Here is a 26111-nt window from a genome sequence, read left to right on the forward strand (position 1 = left end):
TTTGGAAGGTTCAAGTTGCGACTGTAAAAAGGAAGACTGAACAATTAGCATTTAGTAAATGTACCACTGTCTGAGGGCAAGTTCTGTATCAGCACAAAAAAAATATATTCAGATGGCAAATTTCTGAAGGTCTATAGTCAAAGGAAATCAGTATGCTGACTTTTTAGGTGAAGAATGCTTTCTCTGCAATTGCTGATAAGTTTATGTGTTATCGAACAAACTCAGGCACAGTATTCATGAGAAAAAACACTCATTTTAAAAATGCATGTTGCTGCATGACACAATGATCACCTAATTAAATTATGGCAATTTCATGATGAGAGTGTAACTTTCTATGATGTGATTGTTTTTATATTGAACGGGTTTCTGTTCAGGCTGTTAGCAAAAATCTAATTGAATTAAAAGTAAATATAAATCTTTTAAAACATTGTAGAAACCTTAAACTTAACTATGCATCAGACTCTTTATTTTTGTGCTTGCAGACTCTGAGATCTGCTGGGAAGATCTACATGCTCTTTTTTATGTTGGTCATCTTTCTGGGCTCATTTTATCTGATCAATTTAATCCTGGCTGTAGTAGCCATGGCTTATGAAGAGCAGAACCAAGCCACTATTGCTGAAACAGAGGAAAAGGAAAGGAAGTTTCGGGAAGCCATGGAAATGTTAAAGAAAGAGCAGGAGGTCTGTAAACTATTTTCTGGTTAGTCTCAGCCTGAACATGCAATATAACAACACTCGATCTTTATTCTAAACATATAAGACCAATGGAATAAGGGCTCTATTGAAAATGAGTTGTTGCTTATTGTCTTATTCAGAGGGGTTACAGTCTTTTCTAGAAGAAATGTAATGGTAATGTTTGTGACCAGTAAGGGCTTGCCTACACACAAAAGCTGTACTGCTTTGTCTCTATCAGTATAGTTAAATTCATGCAACTTTCCCACATCCTTCAGCTGCCCAACAGCATGGACACAGTGATATTGGTATGGTATATATGGCATTTTTATACTGGTCTATCTGTGTCCACACTAGTGATTGTACCGTACATCTGCTTTGGTAAACATCATGCCCCTAACTGCAGTAGTTACATGGGAACAAAAACTGTGTGTGGAATTGGACTAAAGTAGCCACACTTCTCTTCCGTACATGTTAACTAACATTCTTTTTTCATTTGCTTTATTAATCTTACAGTTTCAAACTGCTATTAATATCCTGTTGTTTGACAAATGAGAGAATATGTAGGGTCACCTGTTTAAAATATTTACAATTCTGGGCCTATACAGGGAGTTCTCGGACTTATGATGCCCGACTTACGTTGGACGCCACTTACGACGGTTTTCAATTAACTGTCTGTTTCACCCTTACGGTGCTTGTTTTGCCCATATGACACTCGATTTGCATAAAGTTTGTTTGAAATCACTTCCTGGTTGCGTTATACTGGTATGGAGCTGGAAGGGGTCACTTCTGATTGGCTTCGAGGCAGTAGGATAGCTTGTTGCTGGGTGGGGTTGCTGCTTGTTTTTGATTGGTTCACGCCCCAGGCTCAGCCAGTCAGAAAGCTTGAACAGTGATTGGCTGAAGCTCAGCATGTATGCCGTTCTCCCTGGCTTTCTGAGCCTGTGTTGCAGGCATTCTGAACGGCATATGAGTTTATATGTTTATCTGAATGCTGTTTACAAAATACAGTGTACAGTAAATACATTGATGTTGCAACAATAGACTATAATTCATTTATTACAAAAATCTGGGTTATTGTGGTGAAAATAGTGTATCAAGCCTTGATTCAGGATCGATCCCTCCATTGATTTCTATGGGAAAAGCAGTTTCAACTTACAACGTTTCGACTTGCATTGCAATTCTGAGGAACAAATTGTGTCGTAAGTCCGATGACTCCCTGTACAGATAAAATCGTATGTTACAGGCACTTCCTGAGATTAAGCTTTCCACAACATGAAATGGAACTTGATTTAACTTGGGCTCCTGGTCACATCTACTCCCCACACCTCAACTCCTTCCCCTGCTCCACTCATTCCCAGCACCACTTTCCTGGCCCAATCAGCCCGTCTCCACTCAGCGCCTCATCCAATCTCAGTCTTCCCACATACCCACTGGCTCCCAGTCCTCCCTTCATTTCCCTCCCAGTCCCAATCTTCTTGCCCAGCCAGTCCCAGTCTTCATCCCCTGGCTTCCAGTTCCAGTCTCTGGCCCCTGACTCTCACTGTCCTCATCCAGGCAGTCCCAGTCTCTCCCATTCCTCCCCACCTGCCAGCTCCCAACCAAACTTTGTCTCTACTCTCCTCCCCCACAGGTCTGTCTGTCTTTATTTTTTCCTCTGTATTTGAATCAGGCAGCTTTGTTCTCTATGCTGCCTATGCCTGGCAGAGGGATCATTGAGGACACAGGAGAGGCAACCTGCTCTCAGTTCCAGTGTCTAACCCTAGCCCACCATAATCCAGAGCTGTAAATGCAGGGAAAATCCTGCTCATCCCCCAGGCGGAAACATGCCCAGTGCAGACAAATTTTTTAGGGATTTGAATTGCCGAGCTCTAGCAAGTCTCTACTGAGCATGTGAAAACTGTGATTTTTTTCAAAGGCTTATAATTTAGCCAAATTTGGGCAGATTTTCACAGAACAGCAAAAGGCACATCTCTGATGCAAAGGATGCCCCCTTCTCAAATGTCAAGACCCTCCTTCAAAGCATGGGGATACTAGAGCTTCTTAAAGAAAAGGTCACCAGAATTATTTATCATGGGCAAAACAATGTATTTTTTTCTTAGCCTCATTCTCAGAAACAGCTTCATCATTTTGGCTGAAACTTTCTTAAAAAAAAAAAAAAAAAAAAAAAATCAGCCTGAGGCAAGCGTGGAAAAATTCAGCCCAAACAGTTAAAAGTTTGGCAAAGTTATAAGCAACTGAAAACAAAGTATCATACGGGGAAGAGTAAGGCAACCTTAATAGCACCATTTTTGGAGATAAAATGTTATGGCAAGCAGAAAGGAAAATTTAAACTGTCCAGAATGGCACTTATGCTACGTGATACAAAGAGAACGCAGCTCTAATTGAGAGGCCTGCTTGGGGCTGATCAGTCATCTTATGCAATTGGTCCAACACATTCCTAAGGCTGAAGCTAACTCCAAAAGAGTCGTTGAGTCTTCAAGAGGAAAAATACCTCAGCATACCAGTTAAATCAGTTGACTCAAATAGACAAGGTGTGAGAGGTAATATCTTTTATTGGACCAACTTCTGTTTGTGAAAGACACAAACTTTTGAGCTACACAGAACACTTCTTTAGAAATACATCATATGAGAACAATACCCAGAAAAGCATCTGAAACCTCTCTCTTCTTCTCTGCTCTAAGAAGTTTGTTCATAGAGTATGGGTCCCAAAAGAGCTAAGTTTTGCTGTTGCATTGTAATCTGTTTAATAGAGAGTAATAGATCTGCCCTCACTCCTTAAAATACATAACTGATTCTTTTTACAACTGTTAACTTGCTGCATTACTTTGATACCTGTGGGTGTGGGGATATGTTCTGTTTCTTAATGGGTGATTGCTAAGTCTGGTGGCTTACAGAAAATAACAATGAAGATTCATTAGATTCCAGTATACCTGGGAACCTTAGCATTGTTCAGTGATTATCTGATACCTTCTGTATTCTGGCAAGGAACCTGCAAATAGGGGCCCTGCTTAGTAGATAATAGGGTGACCAGACAGCAAATGTGAAAAATCGGGATGGAGGTGGGGGCGGTAATAGCAGTCTATATAAGATAAAGACCCAAAAATTGGGACTGTGATTATAATTCGGGACACTTGGTCACCCTAGTAGATAATCAATGGGTGTGGCTCTTTCCAGTTGGTTGGCACCTCCAAAATTAATCTTACTTGTTTTGCTCTAGTCTGATTTTTAACAAGTTTTCAGTAGCCTCTTTGGAGGTGCAAAACTCCCTGTTTGTGCCTGAGAGAATCCCCAGCGCTCATCAAATGCTTCATCATGGGTCTGCAACTTCTTTTCTAATATTTTGATTTTTCTTTCCTGGCTTTCCACTAACTTTTCAAGACCATTGATTTGTTCTGGCAGGCTTTTTTTTTAATTCAGCTGCAGATGGGTTTCTAGCAGCTTTCCTGTTATCAGAATTTTTGTGCAGTGATTCCATAAGATAGCTGACGTGGAGAACATGATGCAGAGGCATGTGGAGTTGAAAAGTCTGTCTTATCTTCTTTTACACCCATGGTTTGCATTTGTCGCCTCGGATCCCTGATCAGAGCTGGTGCTGTCACTACTTGGGATAAGATTTCACTTATAAAAATGTGTCAGCCAGCGTACCTAGTGTTGTTAGTATCATCCTGTGAAGAGCACAGAGATCTTGCAATGCACAGCCCAATGACAGCCAGCTGGGCTCCACTCTGATTCACCCTTTTTGATTAAAGGGGCACTGCCAAGGCTTGGTAGGCCTAAAATTCTACCTGTCTAGTTTATTCTGGATGGAAGGCAAACGTATGACTTGAGCGTGTGTGTGTGTGCACACACGCACGTGCGCACACACAGACATTGTACTGTCTGTCCACACTGGAGACCTAGCTGTTGAAATATATAATAATTATAATATGAAATATATAATCATTATTACTTACTGACATCCTAAACTTGCAAATGGTATATCTGCTATGTTCATTTTTTTAGGCACTGGCTGCTAAAGGAATTGATTCAATGTCACTTAGCTCATTTGAAATGTCACCTTTAGCATCCAAAAACGCAAAAGAGAGAAGAAATAGGAGAATGAAAAAGAGGTCCTTGGGGGTAGAAGATTATGGGGAAGACCAAAAGGTTCCCAAATCTGAGTATGATGGTGGTCAGCGAAGAATGGTAAGTCATTATCTGAAATGTCAATGACAATTTGCTTCACTCTGTACCATGGTAAATAATCAGGGCTCTGTAATTAAAAAAAAAACAAAAAACAACCTTTAACAATAAACAAAGATCAAACACTGAGCATCGTGACTAGCTTGCACAAATTCTATATGTTATAATTGTGGAGAAAAACTTATCTACTCTAATTTCAAAGTCATCTTTTTAAATGCCCACTAAAGCATTTTTGTCACTTTTTTGTTTGTTTTTTAAAACATTTCAAAATTTTCCCAGTCTCATTTATTTTCATGGTAACATGTTCATTGTAAATTATAATCCATCTAGTTATGGCAACCATATGCCTACTAATGAGCTAGTGCTTTTTTCGCTTTTTAATGATATACAGTGGACACTTGAAAAGTTTTCTTTGCTTTGCTTTTTAATCTTTTGCCTATCACCTCTCAGTACAAATGTTCTGGAATTGTTTTCACTTTATACTGTAGGGGAAAAAAAAGTGTATGGGTAAGCTCATTGTTTAAAAAGTTATTCTATTAATATAATTGATGTGTTTGAATGTGAATCTGCAGATACTGATGATACTGATGACGGTTTCAGATATTAACATTTGTCTACGCTTAATAGAGGGCAAAGTTTAAAGCAGTTTATTTGTTGTTTTTGAATAGCCATGTAATGGGCTAAGTCTTTCAATACTGTATTGTCAGTAAATTTAGGGACATTTGGCAACCATAAAAAAGTGCATGGAAAATGTGAAAGTGATGTAAGTAGATGTGACAAATTAATGACTCCCCAGCTCACAACATTTATACATGACACATTAGAGTTTTTTTTATCCTGAAAGGGTTTTCTTGATATTGTTTAATTAGTTGAGTGGGTTACATTACTAATTATACCATTATTAATGCTAGAATTGCTGTTTTGATTCATTCTGAGTGGATTTCAAGATACCAAATACCAGAATGAACCGGAGCTGCACACTTGTTAATGTGTTTCTGAGGTTATATTTCTTGTTTTCATTTTTTTGCCCCTGGATGTCATATGCATGAGGAACATGGAAGTAACATTTCAAAGCTTATAGTGAATCATCTTTGTAAGGCTGTGCTTGGCATGGTTTGAGGGAATAAGACTGACTCATCATCATTCAAATGAAATCTGAGCTGCTGTAAGCACACTGCCATCAGGAATCAGTTTCAATGACTGTATCGTGGAAATCCAGATATGGATTTTTGACCATATAGTAAATGGTCTCAGTCAAAATGAGGTGTCTTTTTATACAGTAGGCCTGAATTTTTATAATTCTTACTTACACCAGTGTAAATCAGGAATAATTCCACTGGAGTCAATGGTGTATATCTTGTGTGAGATCAGAATCAAGCCCAGAAAGTTTGACTGATATGGTAGATACTGAAAAAAATTGATCCTTATTAATAAAGATTTGGACCATGAAAAAAGTTCAGGTGGAAGTAGTAAGTACACAGACCACAAAGGTAAAAAAACAAACAAACCCTATATTTCCCCACCAAATATTCTCTCTTAATTCATTCCCACTTTAGAGATAGGAGAGAAGAGTTACAGACTCTAAGCCTGTGTGCATTTCCAAACACTATTTTCAGTAAGGCAGTGTTCCTTTTCAGGGTTTTTTTGTAAAGGTTGTTCAATGTTGGGCTTAATCACTGCTGATGATTTCTCAGGTTTGTAGTCTCTCTTTAGCTGATTCAGTGTATCATCAAAAGAGCCATTGTTTAAGTACAGGGGATATTACCTTGTAGTTAGATGAGCTGCCCTTTGAAAGAGACAGTGATACACTTACATTGGGATAACTATTCCAGAATCCACCATGTCTTCTCTTCTTTTTCTGCTTTTTTCTCTCTTCTTCATCCTCTTCCTCTTCCGTCCTCTTCTTCTCATTCTCCCTATGATTCATTTTTTCCCTTGTTTCTTTATCTCTTGCTCTCTCTCACTTCAAAGTTTGTTCCTTAACCACCTGTGAATATGTACTGTGACACCTTCAACTGGGCTGGATTCACCAATCCACACAACTCTTATACTTCTCGTCTCCTTCCCCCATGTCCTTTCACTCTAATCGCATGGAGAGGGAGCAGGAACAAAGAAAGTGTTTTACTACTAAGTGAACAGAGCCTTGGCCCTTTACATTTCAGTATATCTTTAACAGCCATGTATTAAACAAATACCTCATGGCGCGGAATGGTTATTAAAACTCAACATTGTATTGAGGTTAATACATCTAAAGTAAATCCTTCTCTGAGGCACTTGTTTAAAAGGGACTTACTGATCTCCTGCAGTAGATGGAGGAACTCAAAACCTTCATCATTCTAAAAATGGTGTTGCAAAATGTTACTTTTTTTCCCCTTTTTCCTTTCTGGGGTCTTTCAGACTCTGCTTGACATTAGCTATGGTCCAAATGCAAACTCAGTGAAGCGCAGAGCCAGCCATGGAAGTATATTCAGTTTCCGATTCCGTGGCAGAGACATTGGCTCCGAAACAGATTTTGCCGACGATGAGATCAGCACTGCCGGGGAAAATGAAAGCCAGCGTGGCTCACTCTTAATTCCAAGGACTGGGAGACGTTCAAGCATGCAAAGTCAAGCAAGCCATAGCTCTCGCCCTCCTACTCCAAACTGCATGCAGAATGGGAAGAGGAACAGCTCAGTGGATTGCAATGGTGTGGTTTCCTTGATAGGGGCGCACAACCCAGATGCAACATCTCCTTCAGGGTTACTACTGCCCCCAGTTATTATGGAAAACCCTGGGACAGGCGATGTGGTGAGTACAGTATGGTTTTTGTATAGTTTACATTCTTGTTTCTTTCACCAATGTTATTGGCATTTACTATGATATCTGTGAACAACCTCAAACAATCACCAAAATCCTCTCATACAAACTATGTGCAGACCATGGGCCAAATCCCGCATTTGTTTGCACTCTGTGCAGCCTCAGAGAAGTCCATGAGTACTGGATGGAATTTACTGAGGCATTCTATGTGGAGGCTAATATTTGTATTTTGGTTTTGATCTGGATTCTTTTGCTCAAAAATGTAGATATTAATGAAAAATGAAATCTCCCCATCCCATTCTTCATGTGGTAAGTGTCTGATGGGTTCCTTTTGCCATTTCCACCTTGGGCACTATCTGGTGGCCAAAACCAATATTTTAAAAATACTCCTATGTGTATTTCATTCCATCCAGCGATTTCCACACACATGCACCCTCTGCTCCTATAGGTTCCTACCTTGATACATCTAGCCATTGGCTACTCTATAACTGTTGTGAGGAGAGAATTGCTTATAAATCCCAGGTAGCTCCCAGGGAAACTTTAGCATCCAGTTTAAATAAATCTCAGATTAGAACTGCAGATGATTAACTGGGTTTTGACTTCATACAGAGTCTTTGCCACAGAGTACTGGGCTGGAGCAACATAATAAAAATAATTGGCTTTCCTCTTGAAAGGGCCACGTCATTTTAAAAAAATAAAAATAAACAAGGATAGTGTTTTTTTAGGACCTCATTGTGCAGCATCACTTGGCAAAACATCAGCTGCCATTAGTAAGTGCCAGGTATAAGAGGCAGGTGCAGTGTGGACAAGTCGACCTGCATAACCTTGTTCATTCCCCTGTCTGCTCTGTATTTATTGTAAGATTATCAACAAGTGATATGTAAAGTAGCTTTTTCCACGGAGCTGTGCAGCTTCTTCTATTTCCAGCTTTGGACTTGAGAGGATCCTGCACCCATCTGGAGACTTCCTGATCTGCCCCCACCCAACTTGGAGAGATCCCCATAATGAGATCCCTGTAGGACCTCTAATGTTCCCCATACAACTCTCCACCTCCCTACCCCCCAGACATTCAGTACTTTCCAGCGTGTCCTCTCAGCACCCCAGTACATTCCTGCACTACATTCCTTTTATAGAATCCATATGTGCTTCTGCTTCACTAATACAGACATTTTACAAAACCTCCAATGGGCTTACCTCTCTTCAATGTGCCATTCCGTTGCTCCCTTTCTGGAGACTTTGTGAAATGCATTTTGCTTCCCTGGACTGAGATTGTGACAGGCCCTTACACAAGCTTGCAGGGGGATGTGAGCGCACAAGGACCTTCTCCTCTTGCATGTCCTGCAAAAGGGGCTACAACAGTGGCAGTCCATGCACAACCCTGTGGGTGCACAGTGCTTCAAAGATGCTGTCAAGGGAAAGAGAGGAGCCTGACCCAGAGCTCCAACACCTCCCCTCTGTGCTGGGCTGAGGAGCAAGTCAGTGCAGGCTTCACCATCTTAAGTGATGGTGTACCCTGCAGAGTCTTGCAAATAGAGCCACTCATTGTAAACTTGAAGATGAATAGTCTGTAGTACGATTAACATTAGTATCTGTGTTCTATTTTCTGTTCCCAACATTCAAGAGAAGCATATTCCCACAAATATTTGCACCTCCATTTTATATAACTATTTTGATACATCAGTCTATTTTTAAAAACATAGAAGAAGATGAGTTCTGAAAACTGTTGCCAGGTGAGCCATAATCAGAGACCTTAGAAATCCACTTGCCATGAAAAAACGTGGAATTTGCGTTTTTACAGAGGCGTTAGTTTTTACATTTTGTGAAAAAATAAAAACATATTAACTATTTACTAAATTTTACTGAAGTCAGGATGACCATATTTTCCAAAGTGAAAATGGGACACTGTATGGGACTGACTTGAGCCACTTTTAGGTGGGGCTGACTGCCTGAGCCCAAGCACCTGTCGTCGCTGCTCACCTTTCCTCTGAACCCCCCTCGAGGAAGGGGAGGTGTCCCTCTTTTTTAGGAAAATTCGGCATTTCTCCCGTTTGCTCTTGCCATCTGAACATCATCCGTTAGCAAGAGCAAATGGAACAAATGCCCAGTTTTGCCAAAAAGGAGACTATCTCAGCCAAAACAGGACATATGGTCACCGTAGTTCAACTGATGCTTATATATATTGTGGCTAGGGAAACCAAAGTTCAGTGTTTCATTTTAATCCTGGAAAAATGCAGATTTTTATGGGGGAAGGGGGTTATTGGAGACTTTTGGTTTTTCTAACATGGAAAACTAGGATCCCTGTTCATATTATGTTACTGACCCTGTTAAGATCATGACAGAAGCATGGCTGTGTAGTAGCTAGAGTAGAGACCAAGCCACAAAATCCAGATGTGGATCTTTAACTCTTTGCTGTCTGAGGATATTTGGATATGGAATTTTTGTTTTGGCCCTTTAAGAAATAGAGACCATCCTCAAAATGTGGTTCAGTATCTGGGTTTGGAAGTAATGGACCATCTCTGGTTATAGCGTACAGTTATAGCGTACGCTCTGGTTATAGCGTATAGTGTAGCTGCAGAGGCATTTATTTAATGAATTATAATGCATCATTTGAAGGAAAGGTGGAAAATGAGTATAGTTCCCAATAATAAATAAAAGACAAAACTAAAGCCATTAAAATAAATTACATATTTAATCATACAGATAATGGGATTCTGAGATAATGCAGTATGCCCATTATAATTTTTAATTCATTTTTATTTATTTAAAGTTTATTAAGGTTGATCTAATACAACAAACTTTACAGTTTACTTTGATTCAGTTTAACTTTCTATGAAGCATGCCACAACTGGAACAGCTATGAAGTACAAGGTTTATGAAGGATCATTTACTTATGTGTTTATGAAAATAGCCTGAAACAAATCAGAAAAATGATGATAGTTTAGTGGTGTTCCCTCTTTCGTCTGTGCGTGTCACTCCTGCAAGGTGCCAAGCACCCGCCATCTCCTGCGGTCAGAACTTCAGAGGGGACATTTGGTGCTTTGCAGAACTGGGTTCTTAGGGAAATTTTGAACTCTGCTAGCATTGCTCTTTATTTGCCAACTTCTTTTAAAAATATATGTTGAAAATTAACTGGGCTAGATGGTGGAAGGGAGCGCTGCTGGCACTTCTGTGGTTGTCTAGGAAATAACGCCAAGGCACTATAGCAACAGATGTTCATTTAGTGATGCAATGTGAGGATGTTGTGTCTTCTGTGAAACAGGTTTAATATCTAATCTATCCAGAAAATGTGAGATGGAGTTAAAAGCTAATTGGCAGCAAGCCCAGCTTAAAGATTCATTATTTAAGAGAACTGTAAGCACTGTGCACAAATTAACTAAACTGTGGAGCAAATGCAGAACAGCGGATAAATTGAACAATACTGTGTGTTTTGAGATAAAATGGCTCTCCTCTTGGTTTATTGTTTGTATGTTTTTAGTTTTCTTTCAAACATTTTTAAATGAATTATGTTGCTGAAGAATGAAGTTTTCTGTTTATAAAAAAAAATCAGATACAGCAATAGTGAAGCTGCGAGTTTCTCCATGCTACTAATGTGTCTTAACTCCTGACTTGAAAGGTCCATTGCTTGAAGTGTGAGGGTAGTCCACCTGATGTTAATGCATTCCCTGAAATGATGGAACCAATGCAACAATGAGTTTTGGGGAGTTCACACCTTACAACTTTCATCCTCTATAATTTTGCAAGGATATTTATTTAGACGTTTCTGCGGTGGTCACCACATTAAAAAGATTTGAGTATCTACATTTTTGAGTGCCCAGACTGAGACACAGCAGGCCCCGATTTCAGATTTCAGGTCCTCAGCACCTTATGAAAATTGTTCCCATTTAAGGTTTCTCAAACTGATCACTCAAAACCTGAGGCATGCAAAACCATTAATCACTTGTGAAAATATTTGTTTGTCTATAGGTTTGGCTGGAGTAACTTTTGTCCTGCAGATTTTATGCCAGGTACAGTAGTTCAGATCCTGATGAACAACTTGGCGGCTATGTGCTGTTCAGCTGCCAACCACGGGTTAAGTCAAGATCCTGCCTATCTTTCGGAGTGGGAAACATATGTTCCTTACTATTTTCCATATGATTGTCTGCAGCAGAGTTTGTTACTGTATCTGAGTGTCCAGGCTTGTGACCTACATGAGTGGTCTGAGAAACCTTGGTCTGCTACAGAGATGGGTGGCTCTTAGATGAATGCATAAACTACAGAAGTCAGATCCAAAAGTTGTATGTTCTGCACCAAGGGGTAGGGAAGGGATTAGCTGTTAGGCACAGACAGTTGTGATGCTGCATCAATAGGGAACCAAGTTTCTTTGTTTTTCCTGTCCTCTCTCTAATTCGCAAATACAACTACCAAAACAGTGCAGAGATCACGTAATCTGAGTGGCCCATGTTTGGGACCGTTAGTTCTGTCATTGAGAGAGACTCCATAGTCAGCAAACGAGATGTTCATCGATAGTGTTTATGTACATCTATACTGGTGGCACTGTGCTTGCTCTCAAGCTGCTCTGCCTGTTTGACTAAACCACCATGCAGTTAGATGTACAGCGTAAGGCCTGCTCTACACTAGAAAATTAAGTCAGTTTAACTGCATTGCTCAGCGGTGTACAAAACCCACACTCCTGAGTGATGGTTAAGCCAACCTAACACCCAGTGCAGACAGCACTAGGTCAGCAGAAGAATTCTTCCATTGAGCTAGCTACAGCCTCTGGAGGAGGTTGATTACTTATGCTGATGGAAGACTGTAGTGTTCTGACGCTACTGACGCACTGTAGTGTTTTAAGTGTTGACATACCCTAAGTAACACCAAGAGCAGCTTCCCTCTGCAAGGAACAGAGAATTGTGAAGGCAATTGCTTCTTTGCTACATGTTTCTTCACAATTCACCACACTTATTGATACTTACATGCCAGATAAAAACACCTGAAAAACTGAAGAAAGGAAGATAAAATTCTCAGGCACTTGTACTTGCCAAAACAACAGCTTATTTGTCAGCTTGCAGTCTAGAAAAACACATTGAGATTGGGGGGAGGGATAGCTCAGTGAGTTGAGCATTGGCTTGCTAAATCCAGGGTTGTGAGTTCAGCCCTTGAGGGGGCCACTTAGGAATCTGGGGCAAAAATCAGTACTTGGTCCTGCTAGTGAAGGCAGGGGGCTGGACTCAATGACCTTTCAAGGTCCTTTCCAGTTCTAGGAGATGGGTGTATCTCCAATTATTATTTATTATGAGGAACAAAGTAATGTAATCTGCACGCACCCTGAGGAAAGGTAGCCCCATGTCAGACAATGGCAGCTCAGTTACAAGAGAGGAATGGACATAGAATTCCAGACATGGTTTGTGAGTTCACTCCAAGTTAAGTCTGAGTAGTGAGCTCTCTTGGAAATTTCCAGTATATTTGATATAACACATGTTAAGTGGGGCCTGATCCTGTTGTTGCACCCATTGTATTTACATAGTGTAATTCTGTTGACTTCATTGGAGTTACCCTTGGTGTACACCAAAGTAAGAGAGAGAGAAATTAGGCTCTTGTAAGTTCTGAAGGTTATGTCCTTTCCTCTCCTCAGGCATGCTGAGCACTGTTCTGGGATGCCTGGGGTATTGGTCCTTGGTCTTTAAAAGAAAATGCTTATGAATTAAACAAGCAAATTGATGCCATGCTGCCAGCTTAAGCCTCAGTACATTTGCACCACAATTATTTGTACTAAGGTGTCCAATTGCTTTGTTGTGCCTTGGTAAGAATTTTCTTCATTATTTAAAAGGTTAGAATAACATCTTGCGCACAGCAGGCTGATCAGTTTGAACAGAACTATATTAATGGGCTGTAGCAATGCTCTTTTCTTCTTCGAGTGATTGCTCATATCCATTCCAGTTAGGTGTGTGCGCCGTGCGTGCACGTTCGTTGGAAGATTTTTACCCTAGCAACTCCGGTGGGTCGGCAGGTCACCCCCTGGAGTGGCGCCATTATGGCGCTGGATATATACCCCTGCCGACCTGACCGTTCCTCGGTTCCTTCTTACCACCCGTGTCGGTCGTTGGAACAGTGGAGCGCGGCTTAGCTGTCCTCCACTTCCCTAGCTTCTCCTTGTTCACTTGATATCTTGTTATATATAGTTAATTAGTATATAGTGTAATTAGTTTTATAGTTCTTAGTTAGTTAGTGTACATAGTTTAGCGGGGTTTGGGCATTAGCCCTTCCCCGCACCCGGTGCCGGGGCTTATGCCCGGTTCACTGGGATTTAAGCCGTGCTCGGCCTGTAAGAAGCCGATGCCCACGAGCGATCCCCATGACTCTTGCCTAAAGTGCCTGGGGGAATCGCACATTTCCAATAAGTGCCGCATTTGTAAGGCTTTTAAGCCGCAGACAAAAGAGGAGAGGGACTCTTGCTTAAAGACTCTCTTTATGGAGGCAGCTCTAAACCCTCCGTCCTCGGCACTGAGCGTTGACAGTGCTTCTCCGGCACCGGACCACGCTGGCTCCGCCAAAACACCTCGACACCGGCCTTCTCCGGTGCAGAGACCTGATCGTAGGCTCTCGGCTCCCACCACACCTGCGGCGCAGACTCGTTCAGATCGCCCACCACCTACTCCTGCTGTGGCACCGATGACTGTGGTACTGTCGACTCCGGTTCCAAGAGGGCCGTCGAGTCCGGTCCTTGAAAGCTCCCCTCAGAGGCCTGTGGTTGAGCTTGTGGTCCCCTCCACACTGGAGACATTAGCCTGGGCCAGGAACCTGACTGAGATGACTGAGTCTGCCCTGCCTCAACCCCCGGCACCGCCGGTGTGGGTATTGCATTCCAGAGGCAAGCCAGCTGCTATGAGACCTCCTTCGATGGACTCGACAAGCCAGCACCACTCTCGATCCAGGTCCCGGCACTGCTCGATGGCTTTCGGACAGTCCCAGTCGAGATGCCGCTCACAGTCCCAGTACAGCTCACCTAGGCGGTACCAGTCGCACTCGCAGCACCAATCTACCTCTCGTCCTGCCCGGTACTCTTGGTACCGCTCCGGCTCTAGGCATCACTCCCGGAACCGAGACTCTCACAGCCAGTCCCGCCGCAGACCGTCGAGATCCAGGTCGACCTCCCGGCACCGCGCTGGTTGCAGGTCCCGATCTCGTTCTCGGCACTGCTATGGCTCCCAGTACCGATCCCCGGCACCGAGGAGATCTCCAGCGGTGAGAGCAAAGGATTCATACCAGCCTCACTCGGCTCCTCCTTGGCTGTCCCGGCATCCTTCCGTGTCCTCTCAGGAGGACAGTGTATACGCCCTGGACACTGATGTGCCTGCTGTGTTGTTTCAGGAGCCCCAACCTCAAGATCATGGCCTGCAGCAATGGAGTTTCTGGATGCCTTGGGCGTACCATCAGGCTCAAGGCTCTCAACCAGGTCAATCGCGTTCAGTCACCTCAGAGCACTGGGCGCCGGAAGCCACAATCACCCGTCCCCCTTCTCCCCCTATGGAGGAAGGGTTGACCCAGCCTCAGGATTCCCACATCCCCGGGGAGACACAGTCCATCCTTCAGGCAGAATCCTCATCAAACCCTCTGGTTCCAGGTCTCTCCTCTTCATCCTCCCCTGACGAGGCTGTAGCTGGAACCTCTTCTATTGGCCCTCCACCGACTGACCTCAGGACCCACCAGGACCTCCTCAGGCGTGTTGCACAAAATATGATCTTGCAAGCCAAGGAGGTCCTGGAGGTACAGGACCCAGTGGTGGACATCTTGTCATCAGATGCCCCCACTAGAGTGGCTCTTCCTTTCATTAGGACCATACAGGCCAATGCCACTACCATCTGGCAGTCTCCGGCCTCTGTCCCACCGGTGGCGCGAGGAGTTGAGCATAAATATAGGGTGCCCTCCAAGGGCTATGAATATCTCTATGTCCATCCTCCTCCCTGCTCCCTCGTTGTCCAGTCGATCAATGAGAGGGAACGCCATGGTCAGCAGGCGCCAGCCCCTAAATCAAAGGAGGCGAGACGCATGGACTTGCTAGGGCGCCAAGTCTATTCGGCAGGGGCTCTCCAACTCCGCATGTCCAGCCAGCAAGCCCTCCTTAGCCGCTGTAGTTATAACACGTGGGTGGCAGCGGATAAATTCAAGGAGTTGCTTCCACAAGATGCCCGGCAGGAGTTCTCAGCCATCCTCGACGAAGGAAAGAAGGTGGCAAGAACTTCCCTCCAGGCTTCTCTGGACGCCGCGGACGCAGCTGCCAGGACTCTGGCCTCTGGCGTGACCATGCGCCGTATCTCGTGGCTGCAGGTTTCCGGCCTCCCCCCGGAGCTCCAACACGTGATCCAGGATCTCCCATTTGAGGGCCAAGGGCTATTTTTGGACAAAACTGACCCTAGGCTGCAGAGCCTAAAAGACAACAGGGTTATTATGCGCTCGTTAGGGATGCACATGCCGGTGACCCAGCGCAGGCCCTTCCGGTCCCAACCGCACCGCCCTTACCCTCAGCCCCGGCAAAGGCAAGACTTCGCCAGACGGCGAGGCAGAACCGGTCGCCGAAGACAATCGGGCAACCAAGGGGGCCAAAACCAAAGCTCCTCAAAGCCTTTCTCAGGGCCAAAGCCTTCCTTTTGAAGGTGCACCCGAGGGCGTTGTATCAGTTTCTTTAAAAGATCCGTCCCCTCCCTTTTCCAACCGTCTTTCCTTTTTCCTCCCTACACGGTCCCAGGTAACATCAGACCGTTGGGTCTTACGCACGCTGTAATTTGGATACCACCTCCAATTTATTTCAAGCCCCCCCCTCTCCGGCCCCCTTCCTTGTCCCTGTTCAGGGACCCCTCTCACGAGCATCTCCTCCTGCAGGAGGTGCAATCGCTCCTCGCCAAAGAAGCCATAGAGGAGGTGCTGGAGCACGAGCGGTGCAAGGGGTTTTACTCCTGCTACTTCCTAATCCCCAAAGCAAAGGGAGGTATCAGACCCATCTTCTATCTGTGAGAACTCAACAGATACATGATAAAGTTGAAGTTCCGTATGGTATCCCTGGGGACCATTATCCCATCCCTGGATCCTGGAGACTGGTTTGCTGCCCTCGACATGAAAGATGCCTACTTCCACATAGCCATCTTCCCACCTCACAGGAGGTTCCTCCGGTTTGTGGCCAACTGCCGACATTTGCAGTTCGCGGTCCTCCCGTTCAGACTCTCTACAGCCCCAAGAGTATTCACCAAATGTATGGCTGTAGTCGCTGCCCACCTCCGCCACAGTCGGATACATGTGTTTCCGTATCTAGGTGACTGGCTCATCCACGGGACCTCCGAGGCACGTGTCCTCAGTCACATCCGCATTGTCAAGGACCTTTTCCTACATCTCGGTCTAATGATCAGTGCGGAAAAATCGACTCTGATCCCCACTCAGAGGATAGAATTTATCGGCGCTACCCTGGACTCCACTCTTGCCAAAGCCTGTCTACCACTGCCACGATTCCAGGCCATGGCAGCCATCCTCCGGAGTCTGTGAGCAGCACCGTTGACCTCGGTGCGCACTTGCCTCGCTCTCCTGGGCCACATGGCGGCCTGTACATTTGTAACAAACTACGCCAGACTGCGCCTTCGGCCCCTCCAGTCCTGGCTCAACTCACAATACCAACCAGCCAGGGATCCTCTGGACATGGTCATTACCATTCCCCCGACCGTCCTAGACTCCTTACAGTGGTGGCTGAACCCATCCATGGTACGTGCAGGGCTCCCATTCCATCCGCCCCAGCCCTCGGCGTCCCTGACAATGGACGCGTCATCCCTGGGTTGGGGAGTTCACCTCGGACACCTACGCACCCAAGGGCTTTGGTCATCTCAAGAGCTGACCCTCCACATCAATGTCCGGGAGCTGAGAGCGGTCCGTCTCGCTTGCCAGACGTTCCGACAGCACCTACAGGGCCGTTGTGTGTCAATATTCACCGACAACACAATGGCCATGCACTATATAAACAAGCAGGGCGGCACGAGATCTTCGCCCCTGTGTCAAGAAACCTTACGACTTTGGGACTTCTGCATAGCCCACTCTATACACCTCATCACATCCTTTCTCCCGGCAGTTCGGAACACGCTGGCGGATCGCCTCAGCAGATCCCTCCTTTCCCACAAATGGTCACTTCACCCGGACGTTGCTCTTTCGCTCTTCCGGAGGTGGGGATTTCCCTGGATAGACCTCTTTGTGTCTCGCGGGAACAGGAAATGCCAGACGTTCTGCTCCGTTTAAGGCCTCTCAGCGGATTCGGTGGTGGACACCTTCCTTATACGGTGGACGACACACCTGCTCTACGCCTTCCCACCATTTCCGCTCGTCCACAGGGTCCTACTGAAAATACGCAGGGACAAAGCCTGCTTATCCATGATGCTCCAGCGTGCTCGGCAGCACTGGTACAGCCATGTGCTAGACTGTTCCGGTAAGCTTGACCCTGTTCCCCGTACCTCTTCATGGATACCTGATAACATCAGGACCACGGCCAAAACTGCGTCACCCGAGACCTCATCCTCCTCACAGACATGGCTCCTGCGTGGCTGACCCAGTCTGAGCTGCGTTGCTCTGCCCCGTATGCAACAGGTGCTCTGGGTAGCAGGAAGCTGTCCACTAGAGCGACATATTGGCCAGTGGAGCGTTTCGCTTCTTGCTGGCGATTGGAAGCGGACTTCCTTCCACTGAGGTCTCCATTCCCAACATCTGGATTACCTCTGGTTCCAAACACAGGGCCTAGCGGTATCATCATCTTCGGGTTTCATTTGGGTGGCCATCTTCTACTTTCCACCCAGGGGAATGGCGTCGGTTCTTCTCACACCCGATGATGTCTTAGATTCCTGGGCGAGAGCGCCTCTACCCCCAGGTTCTGCTCCTACCCCTACATGGGACCTTAACCTGGTTCTTGCCAAATCATGTGCCCCATTCGACCGTCTAGCGACTTGCTCCCTTCTCTACCTCTCAGAAAAACCACGTTTCCATCTCTCTTCCATGATGCTCCAGCGTGCTCGGCAGCACTGGTACAGCCTTGTGCTAGACCTGTTCCTAAGCTGACCCTGTTCCCGTACCTCTTCACTGGAACCTGATACATCAGGACCCGGCCAAAACTGCGTCACCGGACCTCATCCTCCCTCACAGCATGGCTCTGGTGGCTGACCCAGTCTGAGCTGCGTTGCCTCCTGCCCCGTGCAACAGGTGCTTCTGGGTAGCAGGAAGCTGTCCACTAGAGCGACATATTGGCCAGTGGAGCGTTCGCTGTCTGCTGCGATTGGAGCGGACTTCCTTCCACTGGAGGTCTCCATTCCAACATCTGGATTACCTCTGGTTCTCAAACAACGGTCCTAGCGGTCATCATCTCTCGGGTTCAGTTTGGGTGGCCATCTTCTACTTTCCCCCAGGGAGAATGGCCGTCGGTTCTCACACCGATGTGTCTAGATTCCTAAGGGCTAGAGCGCCTCTACCCCCAGGTTCTGCTCCTACCCCTACATGGGACCTTAACCTGGTTTTGCCAAATCATGTCGCGCCCAATGCGTCTAGCGACTTGCCTCCCTTCTCTACCTCTCAGAAAAACCACGTTTCCATCTCTCTTGACCCTGTTCCCCTACCTCTTCACCTGGACCTGATAACTCAGGACCACGGCAAACTGCGTCACCCGGACCTTCAGTCCCTCCCCTCACAGCATGGCTCCTGAGTGGCTGACCCAGTCTGAGCTGCGTTGCTCTGCCCCAGTGCAACAGGTGCTCCTGGGTAGCAGGAAGCCTTCCACTAGAGCGACATATTTGGCCAAGTGGAAGCGTTTCGCATGCTGGTGCGTGGAGCGGAACTTCCTTCCCACTGAGGTCTCCATTCCCAACATCTTGGATTACCTCTGGTCCCTCAAACAACAGGGCCTAGCGGTATCATCTCTCAGGGTCCATTTGGTGGCCATCTCTACTTTCCACCCAGGGGAGAATGGCCGCTCGGTATTCTCACACCCGATGATGTCTAGATTCCTTAAGGGCCTAGAGCGCCTCTACCCCCAGGTATGCTGCCCTACCCCTACATGGGACCTTAACCTGGTTCTTGCCAAACTCATGTCCGCCCCATTCGAGCCGTTAGCGACTTGCTCCCTTCTCTACCTCTCACGGAAAACCACTTTCCTGGTGGCCATCACATCAGCGAGACGAGTCTCGGAGCTTTGGGCCCTCATGGTAGATCCCCCATATACTGTGTTCCACAGGGACAAGGTGCAGTTGCGACTGCATCCGGCCTTTCTCCCCAAAGTGGTATCAGCCTTCCATGTTATCCAGGAAATCTTCCTACCTGTTTTCTTTCCAAAGCCACATTCGTCCTGCAGGGAGCAGCAGCTACACTCCCTAGACGTCCGTAGAGTGCTCGCTTTTTATATCGAGCGAACAAAGCCATTTCACAGAACCCCCCAACTCTTTGTTGCAGTGGCTGAGTGTGTTAAGTGCCTACCCGTCTCCTCGCAGTGGATTTCCTCCTGGGTAACATCGTGCATCCGCACCTGTTACGACTTGGCTCACGTCCCATTGAGCCACGTGACTGCGCACTCTACCAGGGCTCAGGCCTCATCGGCTGCTTTCCTCGCTCACGTGCCCATTCATGAAATTTGTCGTGCAGCTACCTGGTCCTCGGTCCACACCTTTGCCTCCCACTATGCCCTGGTTCAGCAGTCCAGAGATGACGCAGCCTTCGACTCCACAGTGTTACACTCTGCGACATCTCACTCCGACCCCACCGCCTAAGTAAGGCTTGGGATTCACCTAACTGGAATGGATATGAGCAATCACTCAAAGAAGAAAAGAGGTTACTCACTTTTGTAACTGTTGTTCTTTGAGCTGTGTTGCTCATATCCATTCCAAACCTGCCCTCCTTCCCCACTGTCGGAGTAGCCGGCAAGAAGAAACTGAGGAGCGGTCGGGTCGGCAGGGGTATATATCCAGCGCCATAATGGCACCACTCTAGGGGGCGACCTGCCGACCCACCGGAGTTGCTAGGGTAAAAATCTTCCGACGAACGTGCATGTGCGGTGCGCACACCTAACTGGAATGGATATGAGCAACACATCTCGAAGAACAACAGTTACAAAGGTGAGTAACCATCTTTTCTATAGTTTGACACATCAGATCCAGGGAGGATCCCTAAGTAAATAACTAGAGGTTTCTGCTTGCTGTATAGAGTTTCATTAGGGTTAAGTTATAGACAAAATTCCATCCTCTCTTGTCTTGTGAAGCCAGCTGGAGCCCTTTCACTAACACCGTGGGAAAATGGCAGGGTTTTTGGCATTGTTTGTTCAGTCAAACAATTGTTTTTGGGGGTTAGAATAGGCAGGGAGTTGGAGTTGGGTATAAATCTCTGGGGTCATTGTTATTTATAGCTTCTTAGTGTTTAGGTGTACACTGATGGTCAGCTCCAATGTTGTTAGTGAGTCAGCCTGAGCAGAAATCCACATCTGGGACATGACAATAGCAAAGTCACTGATTAAATTGATTTTGAACATAGAGAGACAAAGCCAGTAAAAGTACTTGAGCTGTAGCAGCGGAAAGGAGACTAAACATCACCAGAACTAGGCTCGCAGAGACTAGTTTTCAAATCGAGCTCCATGTTTCCACTCTGAATTGTCAGACTGGCACTTTCTTTTAAGGATTGATCTAAAGCCTGTCAATAGGAGCCTTCCCTTTGATTTCATAAGGCAGCGGATCTAGTCCTTAATGTGCCTCATCGCCGATACAAGCATCCAAAGGATGCATTTAAATGTCCTATTAAGGTGTCTGTTCAAACAGGCCCATTCCTCATTTTCCAATTGTTCAGAATTATTTTCCTCTAAAATAACAGAAAAGACGGAAGTTGCTCACTTGACTTCAGTGGGAGCTACTGGGCACTCAGCACTTTTAAAAATGAGGCAATGTATTTAGATGCCTAAATAAGGATTTAGGAACTTAATTTTGGGCATCCATTTTTGAAAGGCTAGGCCTTTGTTTTCACTAATACTAAAACCATTTGCTGACCAAACCAGCTTTTTATTATTGACCACTATATAGAAGCAAGGAGATTATTTTTCTTTCTAGCTTTACCCAAGACTGATAAAAAGGCAAAATGTCAGTGCTTTCCCTATACTGAGAAAAAGTGCTTGTTGACAAAGGAAGCAATCCAAAAATCACCACTCAGATGTAATATAGACAAGAACTAGCTAAAATGCTAAAATAATACCTTCTTAGTCCCTCAGTTGCAACCACTGCAGGTGCAGAACTTTACATTGTTGCTAATTTCAGTTTATTTGCAAACTTTGCGGGCAAATCCTGAATGAGCATATACCTGCAACTAATTATTTAAATATGAGATAAACATTGCAAACTGCTTTAGCATACAATGCTGCTTCTCCTTTTATAATGGCGTTTCCACAAAATTAAAGACCTTCATTTCATGGTTGTATGCTATGATAGTCTCCTTCAATCTTGTTAAACATTTGTGCTGTCACTTTATTGGGTCCATTGTTTATACTGTAGCCTGTCCACCCCCTTTTTATGCTTGAAAAGGCTTTTATGGTATATGGAAAATTAAAGCTGAACCAGCTCCAAATGCAGCCTTTAAAATGCTGCCATAAAGGAGCCTATCTTCAAGCAGCAATGGCATACCTCAGAATTGTAGTTATTCAGAACAAAATACTGTTACAGTGCTGTATATTCTCATTTATATGTAAATTACAGTGTGTGTGTGTGTGTGTATCTATCCTTATGGAATACAAGCGAGAAACATTTCCAGTGAATGAAATAACAGCACAAAAATAGTTTTGCTTGTCCTGCTGGAGATGTCTTTTTTAAAACTGAGGTATAGTTTCATGGCTGGACTTTAAAAATGATCTCCTGCATTACTTTAAGAATTGTTATTTTTTTTAATTTCTATTGAAATATAAGTACTATGAACCATTATGCCTATCTAATGATAATACTGTGTATTTTGTCCTGGTGCCTGATTCCTGGATGTGTTCTCAATCTCACAACACTTCAACTGCCAATTCTACATACCACTGTTAGTTGTCTCTCTTTCTAATATAGAAAGAAACACATATTCCTTATGAAGGATAACTGTTCATAAATTTCCCGAGTAACATTAATCATCTTCAAGAATTTGTATTGATGGAAACTTTCTTAAGTGCTAGTGGAACGCATAACAGATTTCAGGCTGGACTGGGACTTGGATTCATACCTATGCAAAGGAGTAAAAATATTGCTTACATTCTTGCATAGTCTACCCAGACCTTGCATTCTGACGCTGCATTGGCATGGAATAGGCAGAACTTTGGATCCATCCCTCACTCACTGGTCAGTGCAGCTGAGCAAGTGGGAGGGGTGTGTGTGTTGTAATTTGTTGCGGGTGTAGATCAGCAGCAAATTACACGCCCTTGCCCCAACTGAGCTATGAGGAAGCAAGGAAAGAACTATAACTTAGATATATCTCCTTCAAAAAATATTCACCCTTACTCACACTGGATAGTAACTTACTCTGCAAATAGTCCTTTTAATATCAACATGACTATTTGCTGAATAAGGCACTGTGTAACATTGTCTCTGAATTGGGCATACTGTGGTTATTGAGGAAAATAGAGACATTTGAAAATCCAATTGGATTAGAAATATTCAGGTACTATAAATAATAAACAAGAAGGGAGTTCTGCACTCAGTATACTTTTATGTTGCTAGTCCTATTGAAACTAAACTCTCACAGAGATAAATTGTATAATGATAAATGTAACAGGAAGTATGCCCATGAACAATCCTGTTGGAAAAGTAACGTGGTGCATATGTTACATTTATTGTTGCAATTTTGGACTTTAAGGAGTATATTCTCTGTGCACCTAGGAGTAAAGAGCATGTTTTGCATAAGGGGTGCCAAGATGTTTCTTGACATGAGCACTTCTGCACAAGCTAGCAGAGGTATAGTGTTTTTCCTTATAATCAAAATATTTGGGCTTTCTGGATGACGCAGTACAAGAAGCACTACTTTTATGTGCTAAACTGTGTGTCACAGTAAGTAGAAAGATGATATGATATTAAAAAGAGAAATTAAATCGAGTTGGCAACCTTTCAGAAGTAGTAGGCCACGTCTTCATTTATTCACTCTAATTTAAGGTTTCTCATGCCAGTAGTACATTTTAAAGGTTTTTAGAAGGTCTCTTTCTATAAGTCTATAATATAGAACTAAACTATTGTTGTATGTAAAGTAAATAAGGTTTTTAAAATGTTTAAGAAGCTTCATTTAAAATTAAATTAAAATGCAGAGCCCCCCAGACCGGTGGCCAGGACCCAGGCAGTATGAGTGCCATTGAAAATCAGCTCATGTGCCATAAATTGCCTACCCCTGCGTTAAATAATCCAGAAGAATTTGAAGTGGGAGATTTATTTATGCTTTATAATTCTGCAGAGGGAATTAGAAGAGTAATTTCTTCTCTTTTATTCATTTTCATTTGTTTCTTGTTTCTTTTTACTTTGAAATTTGTTTCCGTAGTTCCTTTGCCAGGTTATTTCTTTTCCTTTTGTAATATTTTCTTTGACTTTTATGTATTTTATTATGTATGCCAAATTGGTGTGAATGGCTATGTAATTTTGTAAATGTTTTCTTTTTTAATAAAATGTTCTAATTTCTTTGATTTGTTGAGGGGTTTTTGAAGGGGGAAAAAGTAAAGCAAGCTAATTTATCTAAAATCTTTCTTTCTCTCTGTTCCCTTGCTCCATAAACCCCAGATAGCCTGATGACTTCTTATATTGTTCACATTTACAGGACTTCCTTTAAATAGGTTTTGATTACAATAACTTTTCCTTTATTTTGATTTTGACTTTGATTATGATTCTGTCAGTAACTTGATGTACACAGATCAACTTTTTTTTTATAAAAGAAATTAATAACACGTTTTTTAAAAAGCAGTTGCTGGTAGCCTGGTTTAGCCAGTGATTGAAGTGGTACTTTAAAATTCCTTATAGCAGTCTTCTCTGGTCAGCCAGTGGTTGATATTTCTAACCACAGAACTTTGATGTTATATATTGTCAGTATTATGATTATTATTTTATGTGTAGTGGCATCTAATGGTCCCACCCCCACTATGCTGGGCTTTGTATAAACATGTAACAAAAGGTCAGTCTCTACTCTGAGGAGTACACAACATGCATGCAGTTCTGGTTACTTCAGCTAAAAAAAAAATAAGAATAGGAAAAGATTCTAAGTAGGGTAACGAAAATGATTAGGAGTATGGAACAGCTTCCATAAGAGGAGAGAGTAAAAAGGCTGGGATGGCTCATCTTAGAAAAGAGACAACTAGCAAGGGGGTATGATAGAGGTCTATAAAATCATGACTGGTGTGGAGAAATTTGTTAAGAAAGTGTTATTTACCTCTTCACATAACACAAGAACTAGGGATCACCTGATTAAATGAATAGGCAGAAGGTTTCAAATAGACAAAAGGAAGTACTTCTTCAGTCAATGCACAGTCAACCTGTGGAACTTGTTGCTGGGGGTGTTGTAAAGGCCAAAATTGTAACAGGGTTCAGAAAAGATTTAGATAAGTTCATGGAGGACACATCCATCAATGGCTGTTAGGTAAGTTCATGGAGGATAGTTCCACCAATGGCTATTAGCCAAGATGGTCAGGGTTGCAACCCCATGTCCCTGAACCTCCAAATGTGAAAAGTTGGGGCTGAACGATAATGGATTGATCCCCTCAAAATTTCTCTGTTCTGTTCATTCCCTCTGAAGCATCTAGCACTGGCTACTGTCGAAAGGCAGGATACTGGGCTAGATGGACCATTGGTCTGACCCAGGATGGCCGTTCTTATGCTCTGAAGAGCTCACAGACCAGACTAGAAGACCTGTTGGCAGAGTTTTTGTTTTTTTCCAAAATGTTACCACTGTCACCAAATTACCTTTCTTGCACAGTCCCTCTAAGGGCGGTCCTGGGGTACCTAGGGCCAGTGGGGGTTCCTGGTAGTGCATGGCTCCAATGATGCACTGACAGTGAATGTGGCCAGAAATTCCCTGGACACAGTGACGGTGCAGAACCACAAGGCTTCCAGGTTGATGATCAAGGCCTCCCACTTGTTCCTCATGGTCACTGCAGATCCAGACATTTCCACTGGGCTTGTGGGTGGACCTAGTAGCTCATTCCTCTGTGGGGAGGGACAAAAGCAGGCAGCTTTTCTCTCCTATAAAGCTTTGTCAGGGAAACCTATTGGAGATTTTCTCTCCCTCACCCTCCCATGAGTTTTACTGTAAAACGTCCCCTGGACCCATTGGGCCTAGAGGTCTGCTTGGGCCTAATTTGGGGCCCAAACGAGAACGGGGCACAACTGACCTGACCCAAGTCTGGGAGAGTTGAGTGGTTTTCCAACCCAACCCTTGCCCCTAAAACTGAGTCAACGACAACGATGCCTCCTACCCATGTGTTCGTCTCTCCTCCGGCCT

The 26111-nt window shown here is 44.2% G+C and overlaps 1 protein-coding gene across 1 annotated transcript in view; it reads left to right on the forward strand.

Annotated features, from left to right (window-relative positions):
- LOC116838877 (sodium channel protein type 5 subunit alpha-like) overlaps positions 1-26111 on the forward strand; it is a 351647-nt gene that overhangs the window by 148117 nt on the left and 177419 nt on the right. Inside the window, exons 10-12 of the mRNA XM_075062179.1 lie at positions 483-680; positions 4677-4859; positions 7254-7643. Coding sequence (XP_074918280.1) covers positions 483-680; positions 4677-4859; positions 7254-7643 — 771 coding nt within the window. The remainder of the gene's footprint in view (positions 1-482; positions 681-4676; positions 4860-7253; positions 7644-26111) is intronic.

This window comes from Chelonoidis abingdonii, chromosome 2, assembly GCF_003597395.2.
Source record: "Chelonoidis abingdonii isolate Lonesome George chromosome 2, CheloAbing_2.0, whole genome shotgun sequence".
Classification (NCBI taxonomy): domain Eukaryota; kingdom Metazoa; phylum Chordata; order Testudines; family Testudinidae; genus Chelonoidis; species Chelonoidis abingdonii.